Source organism: Alligator mississippiensis, chromosome 4 (genome assembly GCF_030867095.1).
Source record: "Alligator mississippiensis isolate rAllMis1 chromosome 4, rAllMis1, whole genome shotgun sequence".
In the NCBI taxonomy this organism is placed as follows: domain Eukaryota; kingdom Metazoa; phylum Chordata; order Crocodylia; family Alligatoridae; genus Alligator; species Alligator mississippiensis.
The window spans coordinates 49178131-49195360 of record NC_081827.1 but is presented as its reverse complement, the minus strand read 5'-3'; the positions used below and the strand labels follow the sequence as shown (position 1 = coordinate 49195360).

General features: G+C 45.3%; 1 protein-coding gene across 1 annotated transcript in view; it reads left to right on the top strand.

Moving 5' to 3' along the window:
* Positions 1 to 2001: 2001 nt before the first annotated feature.
* CAPZA2 (capping actin protein of muscle Z-line subunit alpha 2) overlaps positions 2002 to 17230 on the top strand; it is a 41300-nt gene continuing 26071 nt past the window's right edge. The window contains exon 1 of the mRNA XM_006272851.4: positions 2002 to 2110. Coding sequence (XP_006272913.1) covers positions 2072 to 2110 — 39 coding nt within the window. The 5' untranslated portion in view covers positions 2002 to 2071. The remainder of the gene's footprint in view (positions 2111 to 17230) is intronic.

Here is a 17230-nt window from a genome sequence, read left to right as displayed (position 1 = left end):
TCCATCTTCAGATGAGCTTAAATTGTATCCTCCCTCACGTGTGCGGACTTACTCAGAATAGTGTTATTCATGCAATGGTGCTTCTAAAGGTGAGCATGCAGCAGCCTGGACTCTGAAGTAGAATTTGAATGAGACACTTGTGTGCCAGGAGAGGCAGCGAAGAAAATACTATTTACAGTGACACGGTCACATGTTAAGGACAAAAAATATTCAGGAACATGAACATCTTGTGCCTCCTGTGGCTGGGAGGGACATGGCGACCGCCCGCAGGTGGCAGCCGCGGTGGCAGGGATGCAACAGCAGTGAGCAGGGACCGTCCACAGGCAGCCGTGGTGATGTTGGTGGTGAGGGTGGGCCGAGCAGGGACCATCTACAGGAGGCCATGGTGGTGTCGGTGGCAAAGGGGGAATGGTGAGAGCCAGTGGCAATCAGCAACTGTCCGCAAATGCCACTGGCAGTGGAGGGGGGGGGACAGGGGTAGCAAGTGGTGGCCACTCGCAGGCACCGCCTGCAGCATCGGTGGTGGCCTCTCAGTGGGGTGCACATGCACCTGCATGCACCCCTTACACATCATCAATGTTCAGGAACACAGGAGTGGAAAGGGACTCATGGGCCATCAAGCCCAGTCCCTGACAATGATTGCATGCCCTTGCAATCCCTCAAAAAACCACTTGAACCTCATGTTTCAGGGGTGTACTTGGTAGCCGTGTTGGTCTGAGACAAAAAGACATACAAAAAACTAGAACTCTTGGTTCCAAGAATTCTTGAACCAATTCTTGGAACCAAGAGCTCTAGTTTTGTGTATGTCTTTGAGGTCTCATGCACATTTGTGCACTGCTAAATGACAGCAGTGTCCTAGGGAGTGTTGAGGTGCTGTTGTTGCTGTGATGATGAAGGAAAACAGCCAGAGGCTGCAAGTCTTGGGTAGCAGGATCATACAAAGCGAGGGTTGGAAAGGGCCTCAGGTCATCTAGTGCTAGTCTAACCCCTGCTCAAAGCAGGACCATCCCCAACCAGATCCTCCCAGCCAAGGCTTTGTCTAGCTGGGTCTGAACAACCTCCAAGGATGGACAGTTCGGAACCTCTCTGGGCAACCTGTTTCAGTGCTTTACTACCGCCCCGAGAGTTTTTTCCTAATATCTAACCTAAACTCCCCTTCCTGCAACTTGAGCCCGTTGCTCTGTGTTCTGCTACCTGCCACCACTGACAACAGTCTAGCTCCATCCTCTTTATAACCCCGCTTCAGGTAGTTGAAAGCTGTTATTACATCCCTCCTCAGCCACCTTCTCTCCAGATGAAATAAGCCCAGCTCCCTCAGCCTCTCCTCACAAGTCATGTGTCCCAGCCCCCTCGCCATTTTCCTTGCCCTCCACGGGTCTCTCTCCAATGTGTCTGGTATCTCAGGCTGGGCTGTCCCATCCACACTTGTTAAAACAGGACCTCTGAGGCTCTGATGGCAGTTTTCAAGCCCGGGGGCCTGTCCTTGCTCGGTCTCCCTCAGACACAACCAGGCACCCCCTGGCGCAAGCAGGTGCCCCTGGCAGCGTCCCCAGCTCCGTGTGAATCTACTCCGGGAGGTTTCGTCACAGGATGTAACGACATTAATGACTGATCTACTGTCCTGTACTCAGCAAGGCATTACTATTACATTGAAAAAACCCACTGCACTCCTGCATAAATTAGATTCAACATTTAATATTTATTTCAATTTGAAAGAATGCCCGATCTATCCCTGGCCCCTCAAGCAGTCGCCTGGAGACGTATCTATTTCCGGCACGCTCCAGGTCACCCCGTCCGCGGCCGCGAAAGGCCAACACCCCGCGGCGCCCGCGCAGGCGCAACCGGTCACAGGCCACCCCCGCCGGGGGGAGGGGCGCTGAGGCCGCCCGGCTCCATCCCGCCCCGCCCCCCAAGCCCCGCGGTGCGCATGCGCCTTCCCGCCCCGCAGTGCGCATGCGCCTTCCCGCGCCCTCCATTGGCCGGCGACGGCCCCGCCCCGCGGCGCAGGGAGCGCGCGGCTCCGCCCTGCCGCGCAGAGGGAGGCGCCCGGCGGTCGCTGCCGGACGGGAAGATGGCGGACCTGGACGAGCAGCTGTCGGACGAGGAGAAGGTGAGGCGGCCCCGCCCGGCCCCCCCCGCTGCAACCCCAGCCCGCGACGGCGCCTGGCAGTTGGCGGGGCCGGACCGGGGCCTGCGGGCGCGGGGCGGCGAGCGGCGGCCCCGGCCCGGGGACCTCTCCGCGCCGCTCCTTGTACGGTCCGAGCGCCGAAAATAGGAGCCGCCGCGGGGGAGGGGGCCTTGGGCGCTCAGCCTCGCCCTTCCGGGTCTCTGCCGCCCCGCCCCGCCCCCGGAGTCGCCAGGGGGCCCTCCCCCGGTGCTGGGTGAAGGAGCGGCCCCGGGCAGGTGAAGGGGCGCGGCCCGGGGCCGTGTGGGCAGGGCGAAGGGAAGCAACACGCTAGGAAGGGAGCTCGGTGCCCGGCTCTGGGTGCCGCCGCCCTTGCCCACAGGGCTGCTGTGGCGCGAGAGTTGCCCCGGAGATGCCCCTGGGAGGAGGGGCGGCTGCAGAGCCCGGCCGTGCCGCCGTTTCCTCCCTCTGCTCACCGCTAATGCTCCGGGACCAGGGTGTGGTGGTGGTGGTGCTGGTGTGTGTGCAGCGCGGGGATGCACTTCACCTAATTCTTCTCCTCTGGGTTTCTCCCTTTTTTTGTTTTGGATGGAAAGGTCAGTTTAGGGGGCTGCTGAACCTGTGGAGATGATTCAGATGTGAGAGAGAATAAATGAAGCTTCAGATATCTTTGACATGAGGGTGGGGGTTAACATGCCTTCATGTTCACTGTAGCCAGGGAGTCCCTCCATGTTTGCAGCACTGAGTTGCAGATCAGGGAGCTGAACGAAAAATGCTTCCAGTACTTGGTTGTTGGTTGAGAGCTCATAGCAGCAGTCTCCCAATGCCTGAAGAAGGGTGTTTGTGCCCCAAAAGCTTGCAAATAATTTTTTTTCCAACTATTAAGTTGGTCTAACAAAAAATATCACCCCTACCCTAAGACTCTTGCCTCTGTTGGAGCACCCACAGTGACCTGGGAAGAGCCTGTAAAGTGTTAGTTTGCCCTGGTAGAAGGTATTTAGTTAGTATGTCAAAGGGTAAACTAAATAAAAAATAAGCCTCAGCATTTACGCTGCTAAAAAGTATTTGCCACTATACTTATTAATACACATTGCTGCTGCTTTGCACTGACTCCAACCTATCACTTCTGCCCCCTTTTCCAGCTCATGCCACATAATGGTGTTTCTCTGAGTTTCTCTTTCCCTTGTCACCAATCTGATGAAGTTCTGGGCTTGCTTTTTTCCAAAAACATTCTGTTTTTTTCTTTTCCCAAACAAACTCTTGATTCTCCAGGCTTGTAAAATCAACATCTACACCTCAGTGCTGCAAGTGAACACTGGGCACCATTGTAGGTCTGGGGGCACCGTGGAGCTTAATGACCTGCAGGAAGCCTTCCATTTCCCAGTACTTTTTTTTTTTTCCATGGGGCATGTGTACTTGTCCCAGTTACAGTTCAAGTTGCTTTGTGGTGCTTTTTCCACACACACCTTCCCATTTGAAGTGCTAAAAGCTTAGAGCCTCCCTACTTCCTATCTTCCCCCCTTCTCCCCCCACCTGTGCTAAAAAGAAGTAGGAGCATTAGAATTGTTTTCTTTTCCCCTTCTCTTCCATCAAGAACGGAGCCATTGATTCTTTTATCCAGTTCAATCCTGCAAAAAAATTTGGATTTTCTTGTGTAGCTGGATTTTACCCAACACTGGCAGCATATATATTGGGAAATAAGACATTTGTAAGTCCTTTATACAAGACAGGCTGATGTGACTGAAGTTCTGTAACTCAGATGTTCTCAGCCTTTGCAGTGGAGATGCATCTACCATCCAGGGCATATCAAAGTGCAAAGGTGTTTGAGGTATAATCAAATATTTTCTGATTGAACTGCACTTATGCTTTCAAAAGCAAGTGTCCAAGGTGTGCTATCTTTGATGAGGAAATGTGTGCCACTTGTGAAGCTTTCATCTACGGCTATATTATCATGTTTGGATGACTGTGTTTAGGGAGGATTTAACTAAATCCACATTTGCCCCTTACACCAGGATATATGAGGGTTTTTTCCCCTTGATAAAGTTGGGAGTATATTTTTAAATCGGTAACTTGTTCAAGTAGAACTTTTCTACTGTTTGACGCACTCCCCTTAATTATCATTGTATAAATCATTCAGAAGCAGGTTCTCTTATGTGTGGAGCTCTTTAACTAAATTTCTTCTAGAACGTCTTATGTCTCTGTTGCACTTCTTAATGATGTCAGAATTTGCATTCTTTTTTCAAGCTAAAATATGGCCCAGCACAGCTTCAAACTAGTTTAGCATGCTGAGTAAATCATTGATAGAGCTGTGATTTTTGTAACAATAATTCTTAATTTACCAGCAGTTATACACATGAAGAAAAATACCCATATTTGCAGAAAAGCTACTGTCTGCTACACTTTTAAAAATAAACAATTACTCTAAGTGGTTTCCCCACTGCAGAGTAATACTTCTGAGAGTTATAATTTGGAGAACTAATGCCATCATTTTTTCCCATAGGCCAGTATCCCTTTCTGAACTACGTCTTCCCTCATGTTATGCATTATCCCCCCTAATGAAGTGGGAAGATGTAGCACAAGAGTTTTTCTTTCTCTGTTTTCCATAGTAATGGCCTTGACCACATCAGTGCCTTTAATCATAGAGATAACACAGTTCAAAAACACACCCTTTTTGCCCTCTTAAGACGGGGCCATGGGGTGGTATAGAAAGGAGAAATGTACTAACATTGGCCAGAAATAGATGGTACCAGTGGCACTCTCCTACACTGATGCAGGGCCTGTAGTAGTCGTGCTGGTGATTCTGGTGGTCTAATGGAAGAGGCAGTGTTGGCAGAACTATAGACATAATCCTAATGAGAGAACTGAAATTCAGGGAAGGAAGCAGTACATCTAAAGCTGTCTGTACTGGGTTTTTAATGATGGTGTATAAGCGCTTCATTGCCTCGTGACTAAGTAGTGTAGTGGCAGCACAATTTCAGAAGGACTTAAGGTTTACTTCCTTTTTCAACTATCCATGTCGGCTGTAACTGTTTCTAAGATGAGACTTGCCTTGTGAAGAAACAGTGCATCTCTTGCTGCTCTTTGGTGACCACTTCCATAGCCACACTGGGTATGTAAGTAGTATCAATGAGTACTAGAACAATTCAGAGTGATACTAGGTATTTGGCGCACACAGGAATGGATGGTACAGGAAGGTAGGACTGGGACAGAAAATAGTGAAGAAACTGAAAGTAATAAAATGCTGTGCATCAAGTGGGGAAATGGCCCTAAAAGCAAGGGACAGGAACAGCCAGCTGCAGAAAAGGAATGAAGAAATGTTATTTTAAGGACCAGGCTTACTTGAGTTTCCAGCTAATTATTAGTAGCTGAAACTGTCATGTCCTTTACCTCCAAAATGATCTCTATGCTGGCACATGCATGTTTTTGGGCTGTAGTGAGTTGCCTTTAACTAAGGGTGGAAAACCTTTTTTTTTTTTTTTTTTTTTTTTAATTTAAAAAATCTGTTTCATTCATATGTATCTACATGTATGCATTTAGGAAGAAAACCCTAAAACTGACAGACCTGTCAGATTATACCTTATTAACAGGACTGTCCAACTGGTGGCCTGTGGGCTGCAGTCATCCCACAGTGGATTAAAATGCAAACCCCGTCCCCATGCTTCTGCTGGGCTGCTACTCCCCACATCACTCTTACTGCTGCAGCTGGGATCTCCCGGCTTTCCTTCCCCTCTCTGGTTTTTGCCTTTGGTCCCTAGGTGCAGGGTGGGGTCAGGCAGCAGGAGGGTACTGCATATGCAGCAGGAGGAGCTCCAGGCTGCCTGTGCTGCATGCATGAGGGAAACTACACTGTTGGGCAGTGGAGGGGAGCTGGTCTGCTCTCACTTCCCTCCCAGTAAAGAAAGACCTGAGCTACTTGTGCTGCACATGCATTCCAAGTTAAGTTGCTGCTGCATGTGCGGAAAAGAGGGAGATCCCTTGCAATGGAGGGGATTCAAGCTGCTTGCTCTGGCAGTGGAGGAGAGCTGGGTTGCTTATGATGCCCACACAATTGTTTTCCTGTGTGGCTTCTCAGGAGGTGGGGGTGGCACTTGCAGAGCATGTGGCCTGGGGGACTCCAATTTGTGGGGCATCCAGCCTCCCACTGTCCAGAACTTGGGCAGCCCTGTTTTATAATAGAAAATAAGCAGTACGTGCTTGATAGCAAAGTTTTAAAGTCAAACCACTGAACTGGTAGAGGCTGTAAGCTAAGTACCAGGAATTAGAATTTTTAAAAGTGCTAAACCTACTTTTAATATTAGTCACTTTTTATTTAGCTGGTGCAAAGAAAATAATTTATTTTTCAGTATTTTCATGTAGGTTTTTCCAAGTTGAAGAACTGATTGGAAATTAGAAAAAACAGAAAAGCTTGTCATGTTTCAGTCTATGAGTAAAGACTAGATGTGAGAGGATGAGATCCTTTAATTTTAAAATTTTGAAAGTTGTAGGGCAAGAGCCTCTTTTACCCATTGAGTGTCAATAAGTGTAACCCTACCTAGTTCAAGTCCCTGAAGAACTATTAATGCTTCGATAGGAAGGTGCTCCTCTTCCTTGCTGCTTTTTGTGCATTAGTCTTGAGGTTAAGATGAATGTTTTTTTCAGGATCCTATTCTATCTCGCCCGTATGTTCTGACCTACTAATTTTGGCAGATAAATTTGGTATTAAGACGTAAGGACTTTAGAAAAATATGAAGGGAATGAACAGGTAACAACATTTGGAAAACTTTTTGACACTTCGCAGCCAGGATGAAAAATTCTCTTGCTGCTATAACCCCTACAACTAAGGGAATGAAATGAAATTTCAAGTGTTAAGGTGTTGTAGGTCATTGTAACATTCACTTGGTTAATAAAAAGTAGAACATGCTAACATGTCTTTTTGATTATATTCTAAAACAGTGTGGACCTAAACTCTCCTTGCACGCTCATTGGATTTTGCAGTAATCCTAGATGTCTTGCAGCAGCTTTAGATCATTGGAAATTTCAGATTTTTCAATTTCAAGTGAACAATTAATTTAGTACCCTAGTCCTTAGAATAAATAGAATTGAATAAAATTATATCTGAAAATCAAGATGCCACAGATTTTGAACTGGTGATGCCTAACTATTGAAAGCTGAGTAAAGGGTATAGGAAGGTGTCTTGGCAGTACTGTAGGGGACAGTTAGTTTGGTACATGCAAGCAATTGAGTCTGTTTGCAACTGCGGGTTAAATACATTGGCTGAACTGAAACTGCTGTCTGTAGCTTTGACAGTTCTTCCTTGAGAAAAATGGGGAATTCCTGAAAGTTGAATCTTTTGTAGTCCAACTGGCTTACAGGCTACATCTGGCCCCCAAAAGGGTTAACTGGTAGTGCTTGCGGGGAACAGGGACTCTCCCATAGCCTGCTGGTCCCCCTTGGCCAGTTTGTAGATGGCCATCAGATCCCCTCTCAGCCTTCTCTTGTGGAGGCTGAACAGGTTCAGGTCCTGTAGCCTCCATGCATAAGGCCTGCCCTGCTGCCCCCTGACCATGTGCGTGGCCCTCCTTTGGACCCTCTCAATGTTATCCACATCCCTCCTGAAGTGCGGCGCCCAGAACTTAACACAGTACTCCAACTGCAGCCTGACCAGTGTCACATAGAAGGGGGGGGATCACCTCCTTGGACCTGCTCGTGATGCATCTATGGATGCATGACAAGGTGTGGTTAGCCTTCCTGACCGCATCCCCACATTGGCGACCCACGTTCATCTTGGAATCAATAATGACTCCCAAGATCCTTTTCTGCCTCTGTGCTGACGAGAAGGGAGTTCCCCAACCTGTAGGTATGCTGCTGGTTCTTCTTCCCCAGGTGCAATACCTTGCACTTTTCAGTATTAAAACCCATATTTTTCTCATCTACCCACCCCTGTAACCTGTCTAGATCTAATTGAAGCCTGTCCCTCTCCTCCAGGGTGCCCACTTCTCCACACATCTTATTGTCATCCACAAGTTTGAACAAGGTGCTTTTCACACTCTCGTCCAAGGAATAATGGCCATAAGTTGACTGAGAGTAGATTTGGGCTAAATATCAAGAGGGCACTATTTCAGAGTCAGGACAGCTAGGATCTGGAACCAACTTCCAAAGGAAGTAGTGCTCGGTCCTACCCTGGGGATCTTCAAAAGGAGGCTGGATAATCACCTAGCTGGGGTCATTTGACCCCAGCATTCGTTCCTGCCATGGTGGGGGGTCGGAGTTGATGATCTGTTTAGGTCCCTCCCGACCTTACCAACTATGAAACCTGAAACTCCCAGGCTGTTGGTTTGGATGCTGTTCCTCTCATCACTTTCTTGCTGCTGCTGAAGTCTCTGGGCTCTCCCTCCCTCCTTCAGCTTATTTCCTCCCCCTTCCCCTGGGTGGTGCAATGTTGCCCATGGGGCCAAGGAAGCTTGTGATGAGGAATTTAGGGGAGGGGGATCTGGGGCACCAGTGCAGTGCAGAGGGGGGCTGGGTGGGGTGGGATGTGATTGGGGGGGGGGGTGCGGGATGGACATGGGGCACAGGCAGAGCTGACCTGAGGAGGGGGTGGAGCCTGGGGCGAATCAGCTTATGTGGGGCCCCAGTTTGATCTCACCTGCCCTGGACCTGAAGAAGCTGGTGGTGGTGGCATCAGCAGCAGGGTGTAGTGAGCAGCTGGAGGCAGAGCCGCTGCTCCGCCCAGCTCCATGCCACTGCTGCTGTGCCCAGCTCTGCAGGGCCCCTCAAAGCATGGGGCCCAGGGTGGTTGCCTTGATTTGACCCCCCACTAGGGACAGCCCTGGGCACAGGAGCACTAGTGTGGTACGGCAGAGAGGCCCATGCAGGACAATGTGGGAGACAGCCCCCAGCCACTGGGAACTTAGACATGTTATACATCTTTAAACAAAAGATCTATTTGAAGGACAGATACCCCCATTCTTGTAGTGGGCAACTGGCAGAAAGCAGTTCAGCATGGAGCAGACTGAAAATTTTCTGTTGACTCTTATCAGACACGCAAGTGACTAGTTAGTTGGAAAACATTTTAATTGGGAAATTTTTTTCCAAGTGGTCAGTTACTCGTAGGTTAAATTGAGTTTTGACCAGTTTATACTTAAAACTTGAAGATTAAAACAATTACTATTTCAGTTGCTTCTGTGCTTAAAATAGTAACTTGTAAAATAATAAGTAGTGGCTTTTCTGTATAATCATTTGAAAATAATACTGATTATAAATTAATTTTCACTCTAAACTGTGTAGATTTTTACTTGCTCTGTTAAATAGTACACAGACTCTAGCTAAGCCTTGCTCAGCATCTATCTAGCATAATTATCTCCCCAAAAAGTTCATACAGAAAAAAGTGGAAGTGGGAAGGAAATGGAGCTTGTCTGTGAGAGAGCAAGCAAAAGTTTCTTTGGTCTCAGTCAGTGTCCCGTCCATTAGGTCACACTGCATGATAACAGAAATTCTTCAGTTGGACAAGATAGTTAACTGTTAATCTAAAGTTAGGCAGAGGATAGGGTAGAGATGTACCTTATAGACTGAAAATGTGAGCACCAGCGAGTTAAAGTTGGGGTATGCCGCCTCATTTTTCTGAAAGTGGCAGCACCCTTGGTTGAAAGCCACTTGTGCTCAGCTTACTTCAGTGCTTCTTAACTGAGTGCTGCCACATCAGGTACAACTGCCTGCACACCTCATGTGCAGCCATAATGAGAAGGATTTGACAGGTGCGTGTGCTCCTTGTACGTTAGGGTTCTCTGATCTCCTGCTTGATTTAGAATTAATCTCACACTGCAGCTATTCTGGTACAGACTGTCCCCCTGCCCCACCCCCAACACGCTTCTCCTGGAAACAGCTGCACAGGAAAGGCGGCACTGTCCTGTGTACCTCTGTTTCCAGGGGGAGCATGAAAAGGGAGGGCAGCAGCACAAGCTACCTCTCCTGCCTGCTTGAAGGTTATTGGAGAATGCTAATGCTGGAGGAGCCTGTGTGCACGGGGATTTCTTGGCGAAAAATGGCCACTGCTGCTGTGGTTCCACGTATTGCAGCATCCCTGATGGGAATTGTGTTGTCCCTGATTGAGAACCAGGGTATTCAACTGTGAACAGTAGCTCACTGTTGAATTTGATAGCCTGCTCTTTGCTCTTGTGTCCAAACATGTAGGCACATGCGATTTGTGGTGCCACAAAGCTGCCTGCTCCCCTGTCTGGAGGCAGGCTGAGCCCTGGCCAGCTGCAGAGTGGGGGGGGGGAGGAGGGGGGGCAGCACATGGAGCCGGGAGGAAGCTGGGCACAGCCTGAAACAAAGGGCACACTCGGGGATATGCACTGCAACACAAAATAACAGCACAAATTTGTGCTGCTGCTGTTTGCTGTAAAAGCACATGCCCTTGCTCGTCTGGACATGGCCTTCAGGTCCTTTCATAGCATCTAACTGAGCTATTGTGCACAGAAGCTTGTTGATTCAGTTGGTCTATAAGGTGCAGCTCCACCCTGCCTTTTCTCTGAAATCCATTAGACTAACCTGCTTGCAAACATCATCTTATTCTGATTTTTAATATTAGCAAAAACACAGAATCGGATGTCAAGTATACAGCCAAGTTTAACAGAGCTCACAATTTTCTATAAGAGCAATGCATATCATCAGGGTGCAACTCTTAGGAGCATTGTTAATCAAGTATAAAGGAACATTGCTCTCTCACTTATGCCTTAAAGTTAAAGCATTTTAAAATGCTGAAGCAACGATTGCTTTTTACTCTTGAATGAGAAGTGCTGTGAAATGGATATTTTTATTTTGAAAATATTTGCCTTGTAATTTCACAAGAATTGCACATTTCAAACCATACAATAACTTTAAGAGGTATTTTAAAGCTAATAAAATAGTATGGTTGTGTTATGGACTAACAGTGCTGTCTTAGAATCCTAGGAAAATAGGACTGGAAGGGACCTCACAAGTTCATCTAGTTCAGCCCTCTGCTCCAGGAAGGATAGTTGCTGATTCACGGTCCAGGATCTGTCTAATTTGTTCTTGTCAGACCATGCTGATTTTGGAGTATGTGAAACTTTGATACAGGTCCTGCTTTAATTCTTGGTTCAGTTTTTCAGTTCTTAAACACTGTCCAAAGGAAGGCTACCTAAACACTTTTCCAGAGTTCATTGAATATGCTGTTCAAGCAGATCCTTGGTGCTTTTTTGTTTCTTCATTGGTTGAATTTTGAGAGGGTAAGGAACTCTTACAAGGGCATCTCATCCATACTCAAAATGTGCAGTTGTTTATATCTTGTAAAGGTTCTGTGGCTCACAAGGTTTGACATGTGACCAAAAATGTTGATCTGACAAGTTGGCATATTAGACCTCTGGCTACTCATCAGGAAATTACTATTCTGCAACTATCTGTACCTCCTAATTGAGGTCTTAGCTTCTTGAGTTAGTAGATACAATGGGAGTGAACTCCAGTATTCAAAGGAAAGCAGTAAAAGATAACAGCTGGGAACAAGTTTTATTTGAAAATCACATGGGCTTTTCTTTTTTTTTTTTTTTTTTTTTAAGAGAAAAGCTGGGTTGCTTTATACTCTTGAGGAAAAGAAATTGAAATCTTGTTTCCCTTCCCTATGGGAGATGGCCACATTTATCTCCTGGTCAAGGGAGTTTCTGGATATTTTGTAAATTATAGAAAAGCCCAGTAAATGAAGAGCTTGAGCTGGGGTTGAGTAAACCTTGAGGGCAAGGTTTTCACAATTTTTTTTTTCTTAAACTACTTTGGCATTTTATCAATTTCTACAGTGTTGTGCAAGTACTCAAAAGATGTCCCCTGTTTGAAAGATTCTGTTTGCAAAATCAGGTATAAGCAACAAGGTCAGTTTTTAAAGTTTGAGTTAGAACGGGAATAATAAATGGGATATCTTATTGTAGGTTACATGGGCAAATACTGGCAACAGTTTGAGGATAATCTTCTGTATGTGAACTGTTTTCAGTGGCTGGCTGGAGATTCTTTGGCTTTCAGGATGAAGAATCTGCTTTTCTATTATAGTTGCCACAAAAGTTGTGATTTCATACCTTTAGCGGGTGAAGATACCTGAAGCTGCAACTTCAGGCTAATCATGTTGATTCCATCAAATCTTGCAAGCAAAGCATGATTGAGCCCAATCAGACCTTGGCTAAACAGTTCTTGTAAAAAGATCTCTAGGTTGATCTGAAGATCTCCAAGATGTTTATAAGTATGGTAGATTTGTATGATGCATTTTCAATTTAAATAAAAGAAAAGGGCCTGGAAAATTTTGCAAAATGACTAAATGTCTCATTAGAATTTTTCCAGACTGGTTCTTTCATATTGTCCATCTCTGAATCTGTCAAAATGAAAGCTTGCAACCTAGTAGGGTGCAGTCAACATTTTCCCACACTGACATGACATTAATGTAAGCTGAAGATCTGCTGCTGCTAGTTAAGTCAAACGTATCATGTCAGAATTTGGCAGCCAGCTTTCAGAAAATGCTTGTATGCCAAGAAAACTTTATGGCTCATCTGAATTCTTCAACAGAAAATCTAGGGGCACGTCCCCATGAGTGGGAATGCACAGTTTGCAGCACTGCAGAGGTTTGTGTGGTGATGCAAAATGCACGAGGCATTTATTAGAGGTGCACCAATACACTGGTCTGATATCAGATCGGTACCGATATAAAGAAAACTGGATATATCAGATATTAGCCCAATGGGGCCAATAATTTGGCCGATAAATGCCCGTGCTGGATGCAGCCACAATGCAGCACTTGGGCAGCGAGGAGCAGAGCTGGCAGCATGGAGAGCTGCCTCCACCTGGTAAGTCTGGTGTGGTGGAAGGGGAAGGAAGGGGCATGAGTGGGCAAATCAGTGCCCCCCATGGTGAGGGGGTGGACAGGGGCAGGCACTGCTGGGGTGGGGAAGGAGGTGGAGCCATGGCTTGGGGAGGGTGGGGGTGCCTCCCAGATCTGCATGGGGCTCTCCTCAGTGTGTGTGTGTGTGGGGGCGGGGGAGGACTGGGCTCAGAGCGGGCGCTGTCAGTGCTGGGAGGATGCTGCATCCACCCCAGATTTTGCTGCCGTTCCACTCCCAGGACTGCTGCCACCAGACACCTAGTGCAGCCTTGGTTCAACACCCCGCCTCCACCCATTCTCCGGGAAGAGCTAGGGCTGTGCTGGGTGGCTGGCTGCAGTGGCACTTGGAGTGGAGTGGCAGCAAAATTTGGGGTGGATGCAGCATCTCCCCAGTGCTGCCAGCACCCACTCCAAGCCTAGCCCCTGCTAAGAAGAGCCCTGCACAGCCCTGGCTGTAGCCAGCCCCATGCTGCTCTGCACAGATCTGGGGGGCACATGCCCCCCCTCCTTTTGCCCTCCTGGGGTGCAAGCAACAGCGAGAGCTGCCCACCCCTCTCTCCAGACGAGCTGCAGCTCTGGCCCACCAGCCCGCCTAGCCTGGGCAACATCTGGCCCTGCCCCCTCCCTCACCACAGAGGGCATTGATCTGCCCTTTCTCCCTCCCCTTCCACTACACCGGACTTACTAGCTGAAGGCAGCTGCATTGAAAATCAGATTGTTGTCTGCCGAGATATCTCCTTAAATATCAGCTATCATTATTGGCCCCAGAAATCTCTGTTGGGATTAGCACTTACGATTCTGTTCTCTGCGCTGCATATTTGCAGCATAGCAGCAAAATTAGAGGTCAGGAAATCGTAGTATCTAAAAAAAAAAAATCCTGCAGCAAAAAATGGGGCGGTGCATGTGGCTACTGTGTGTGCTCTCCAAAACCAGAACCTGGCTGGTCAGAGCCACGCTCTGGCTGCTGACCAGGCTCTGCATGCCTGGGTCACTGCTGCTACAGCCCTGGGAGGCCCCAGGATCCCAGGTAGGGCTGTTGGCATCAGCCTAGGTGCTGGCCATAGCCTCCTCTATCCCACCTGGGGCAGTTTGTCACATGCAGAGCACACGTGCAGGGGCATGCCCAGGAACTACTACCAGCAGCACAAATATATGCCACTGCTGGTTGTCCCCAGGGAAACGCACATTCTCACTTGTGGGGATGCGCCCTATGTGTTTTTTAAACCAGTTATTTCAGTGTGATAAGGGTAAAAATCCTGCTTTGCTGTCCATTGCCTGCATGTGACACATAAGGGAAAATATTTGGAACGTAATATTTGGTTTGGATTAATTTAGTTGTGCTTTTTCCACTACTGATGGCTAAGGTATAGGAAGAAAATGTAGTACACTGTGACTAGCCTTTGGAGTCCAAGCCATTTTCAGTTTACTGGGAAGCTATGGCAAAGTGAGTGCTAGTGAAACTTAAAAGTATTTGGTGGGGCTGAAAGTTGTGAACTTTATTAAAGATAAATCTACCAGCACGTTTATGTTCACTGTTCTTTGTGGTGTAATTTATCATTTTGAATTTTTTCACTTAAATTTATATTGCTGTGTAACTCGGTGCTGGTTTGCTATGAGTGCTTCACTCTAGTCTAGTAGCTGAACTTGAACATTGTGCATGAAGCCTTTTCCACTAAATAGCTCTCATTTCTGATTTGTCTGAAAAAAGAGTCCTTATAAATCAAACAAGTGCAGTTTTGCAAAGGTGTGATGCCCATGAACTGTGTCTGATCTTTTTTTTTTTTAAATTCCAACTACCTTGCTAAAGAGAGTTTCTGTTGGATCTGTGGGTTCTCAGCCTGCCAGATAGGGTCATAGTAATCACTGTAGCCTTTTCATATTGCTAAGTGGAAGGGTCTTACATGAACCCAGCTTGTAAAACATCCTGTCCTCTTTGTAAAATGTCTTTGGGGTTTTTTTTAATCTTTTAATATAATTTACTGAAAAGTGCAGACTGTGGCTCTCTGATGCAACCAATGCTGGCTTTGGTCTTCCGAAACATATTATAAAGTTTTTTGTGCAACATAGTGCGACATTTGTGGGTGGGGAGTTATAAGAAATTGAAAGCTGCAGTTTTTTCTTAAACTTACTTGCAGCAAAAACTATAAAACTAAGGTGCTGGAAATTAAACTTTGTGAATCAGTTTTTGGGAAAGCTACCCTTTAGAAGAAAACAAGGTTTGTTTATGCGTAAGCTGCACTTAAACTGTATTGCTGTATAATGTTCATGCAGGCAGAAAAGCATTGTTTCCTGCCCCCCCCCAATTTACATTGAGAAAGCTAGTGACAGAAAAGACTGTAGGTGACAGGATGGAGAGTAACACTAAGCGGGACTATATTTGCATGCAACTTCAGGGCATCTTCTGTACTACCATATCTTTCACCCATAATTCTTCATTTGCTATGAAAGGAGCTGTGGACATACTAGAAAATTCAGAGATATAAACCAGGTGGAGTTGTATTCACAAAGTTCTGCCTTTTTCTAAAAAGGTTACTTTCTAATTTAAGTTGTGCTGCCTTTTTTGTAGCTGTATATTAATTAACAAGTAGGTGGAGTAACTGTTGATTAACAGAAGTAAATGGATCTTACAGTTGAACTGATACCATAGCTTGACTTTCTCAGCACTCCTCGTGATTAACATTTTTGTGTGCACATATTAACTACCATATATGGGCATGTAAATTGCAGAAGCTCTTGCCTTTCTACCAATGTCAGCTTCCGATGTGGCCAGAAACAGGAAGAGCAGCAGTTTTGGAGCATCTCATTTCATGTCACCATATGCAATGCTCTTTTTAAGTGGTGGGGGAGAGAAAGAAGAAAACCACAAACCTTTTTATTCTATGTTTGGAGTCAGAGAAAGAATGCAGTAGTCAGCAAAGGAATTACTGGTTTAATAATGTCATCTTTTCAAAGAGTAGGTGAGTGAAGCAAAGGCACAGAGCTGTAACCAAAGTATATCTTTGGTGGCAAATATCACTCTCTGAACTGCTGGCTTATATGAAGTGGAAATTCCAAGTAAAAGGGTTGCTAAATCTAATTATCTATTGATATGTCAGTTGACTAGGTAGAAGTGAAACCTTCAGATATTCAGTAATAGAACATTCCAAATATGTATAAGACTAACGCTTTATTTCAAAATTCAACGCATTTTATATTCCTTCCTTTCTATCAAGTTTCTTAGTTTGAATCAGGTATATAACTTATTTCTAAAATCAAAGTATTTCAAATTACATGATACGTTCAAAACTAGGCTGAGGAGTAGATTTCATTTGCACAGTAAATTGAGAGTAAATCTCATTAACAACTTCTGATTAATCTGACTTGCATTATATATATATATATATATATATATATATATATATATATATATATATATATATATATATCAGTTACTTCTAAATCAGCATTATGTATCTGGTCAGCCATGCATTCCTTTGTCAACTTTGGAAAGAACTTTGGCTGTGGGGGTAACAAACACTTCCTTTTACCTTGTTGGAATTAATTTTACAAATGTTCTTCCAGGGGAAGCTATATCATATTTCATGGGATTGACCTGGAATAATTTCAGAATTTATTTAGGTTAACCTATCTGATTTACTTATGCCACAGTGTTTTAGGTTAATACATTAAAATTAGGTTTTGTAAACGCTGTTTCCAAGATTGTTTTTCTCTTTGAACTCAAGGATAGGAATCCCGTTACCATAACTTTTTGTTAACATTGCATAATTTTGGTATAGATATAAATTATAGAACTGTTTCAGTTTCTTGGCTTTTATGAGTTTTTCTTTTTTTTAATCTATCAGATATTAAAGGGAGACTCGAATGCAATGTAAAATCTTTGCTGCTTTTAATACCAAGCAAACTCTCATATATATTGGATGTCAATTAGGAATTTGCATCTATGGAGTAAATTAGTCTTTTGAGATACTTAAATCAGACTAGCATGGGTTAAAGTACTTAGTAAGAGTTTGTTCTCACCACTTTTGTAATCAATTTAAGGTTCTGATAAAACCTGTAATATAGCTTGCCTCAATTTCACATTTTATTGTATATTTAAATATTTAAAATAATTGCTACTTAATTATACTTGTGACTCGTCTGCAAAAACAGCGGTTTCAGTTGAGTTTTATATAATTTTTTTACAGTTTTCACTATACAAATAAGCAGAAAAATTCAGACAAGCATAACTAATTTTATTGTCATATATTTAT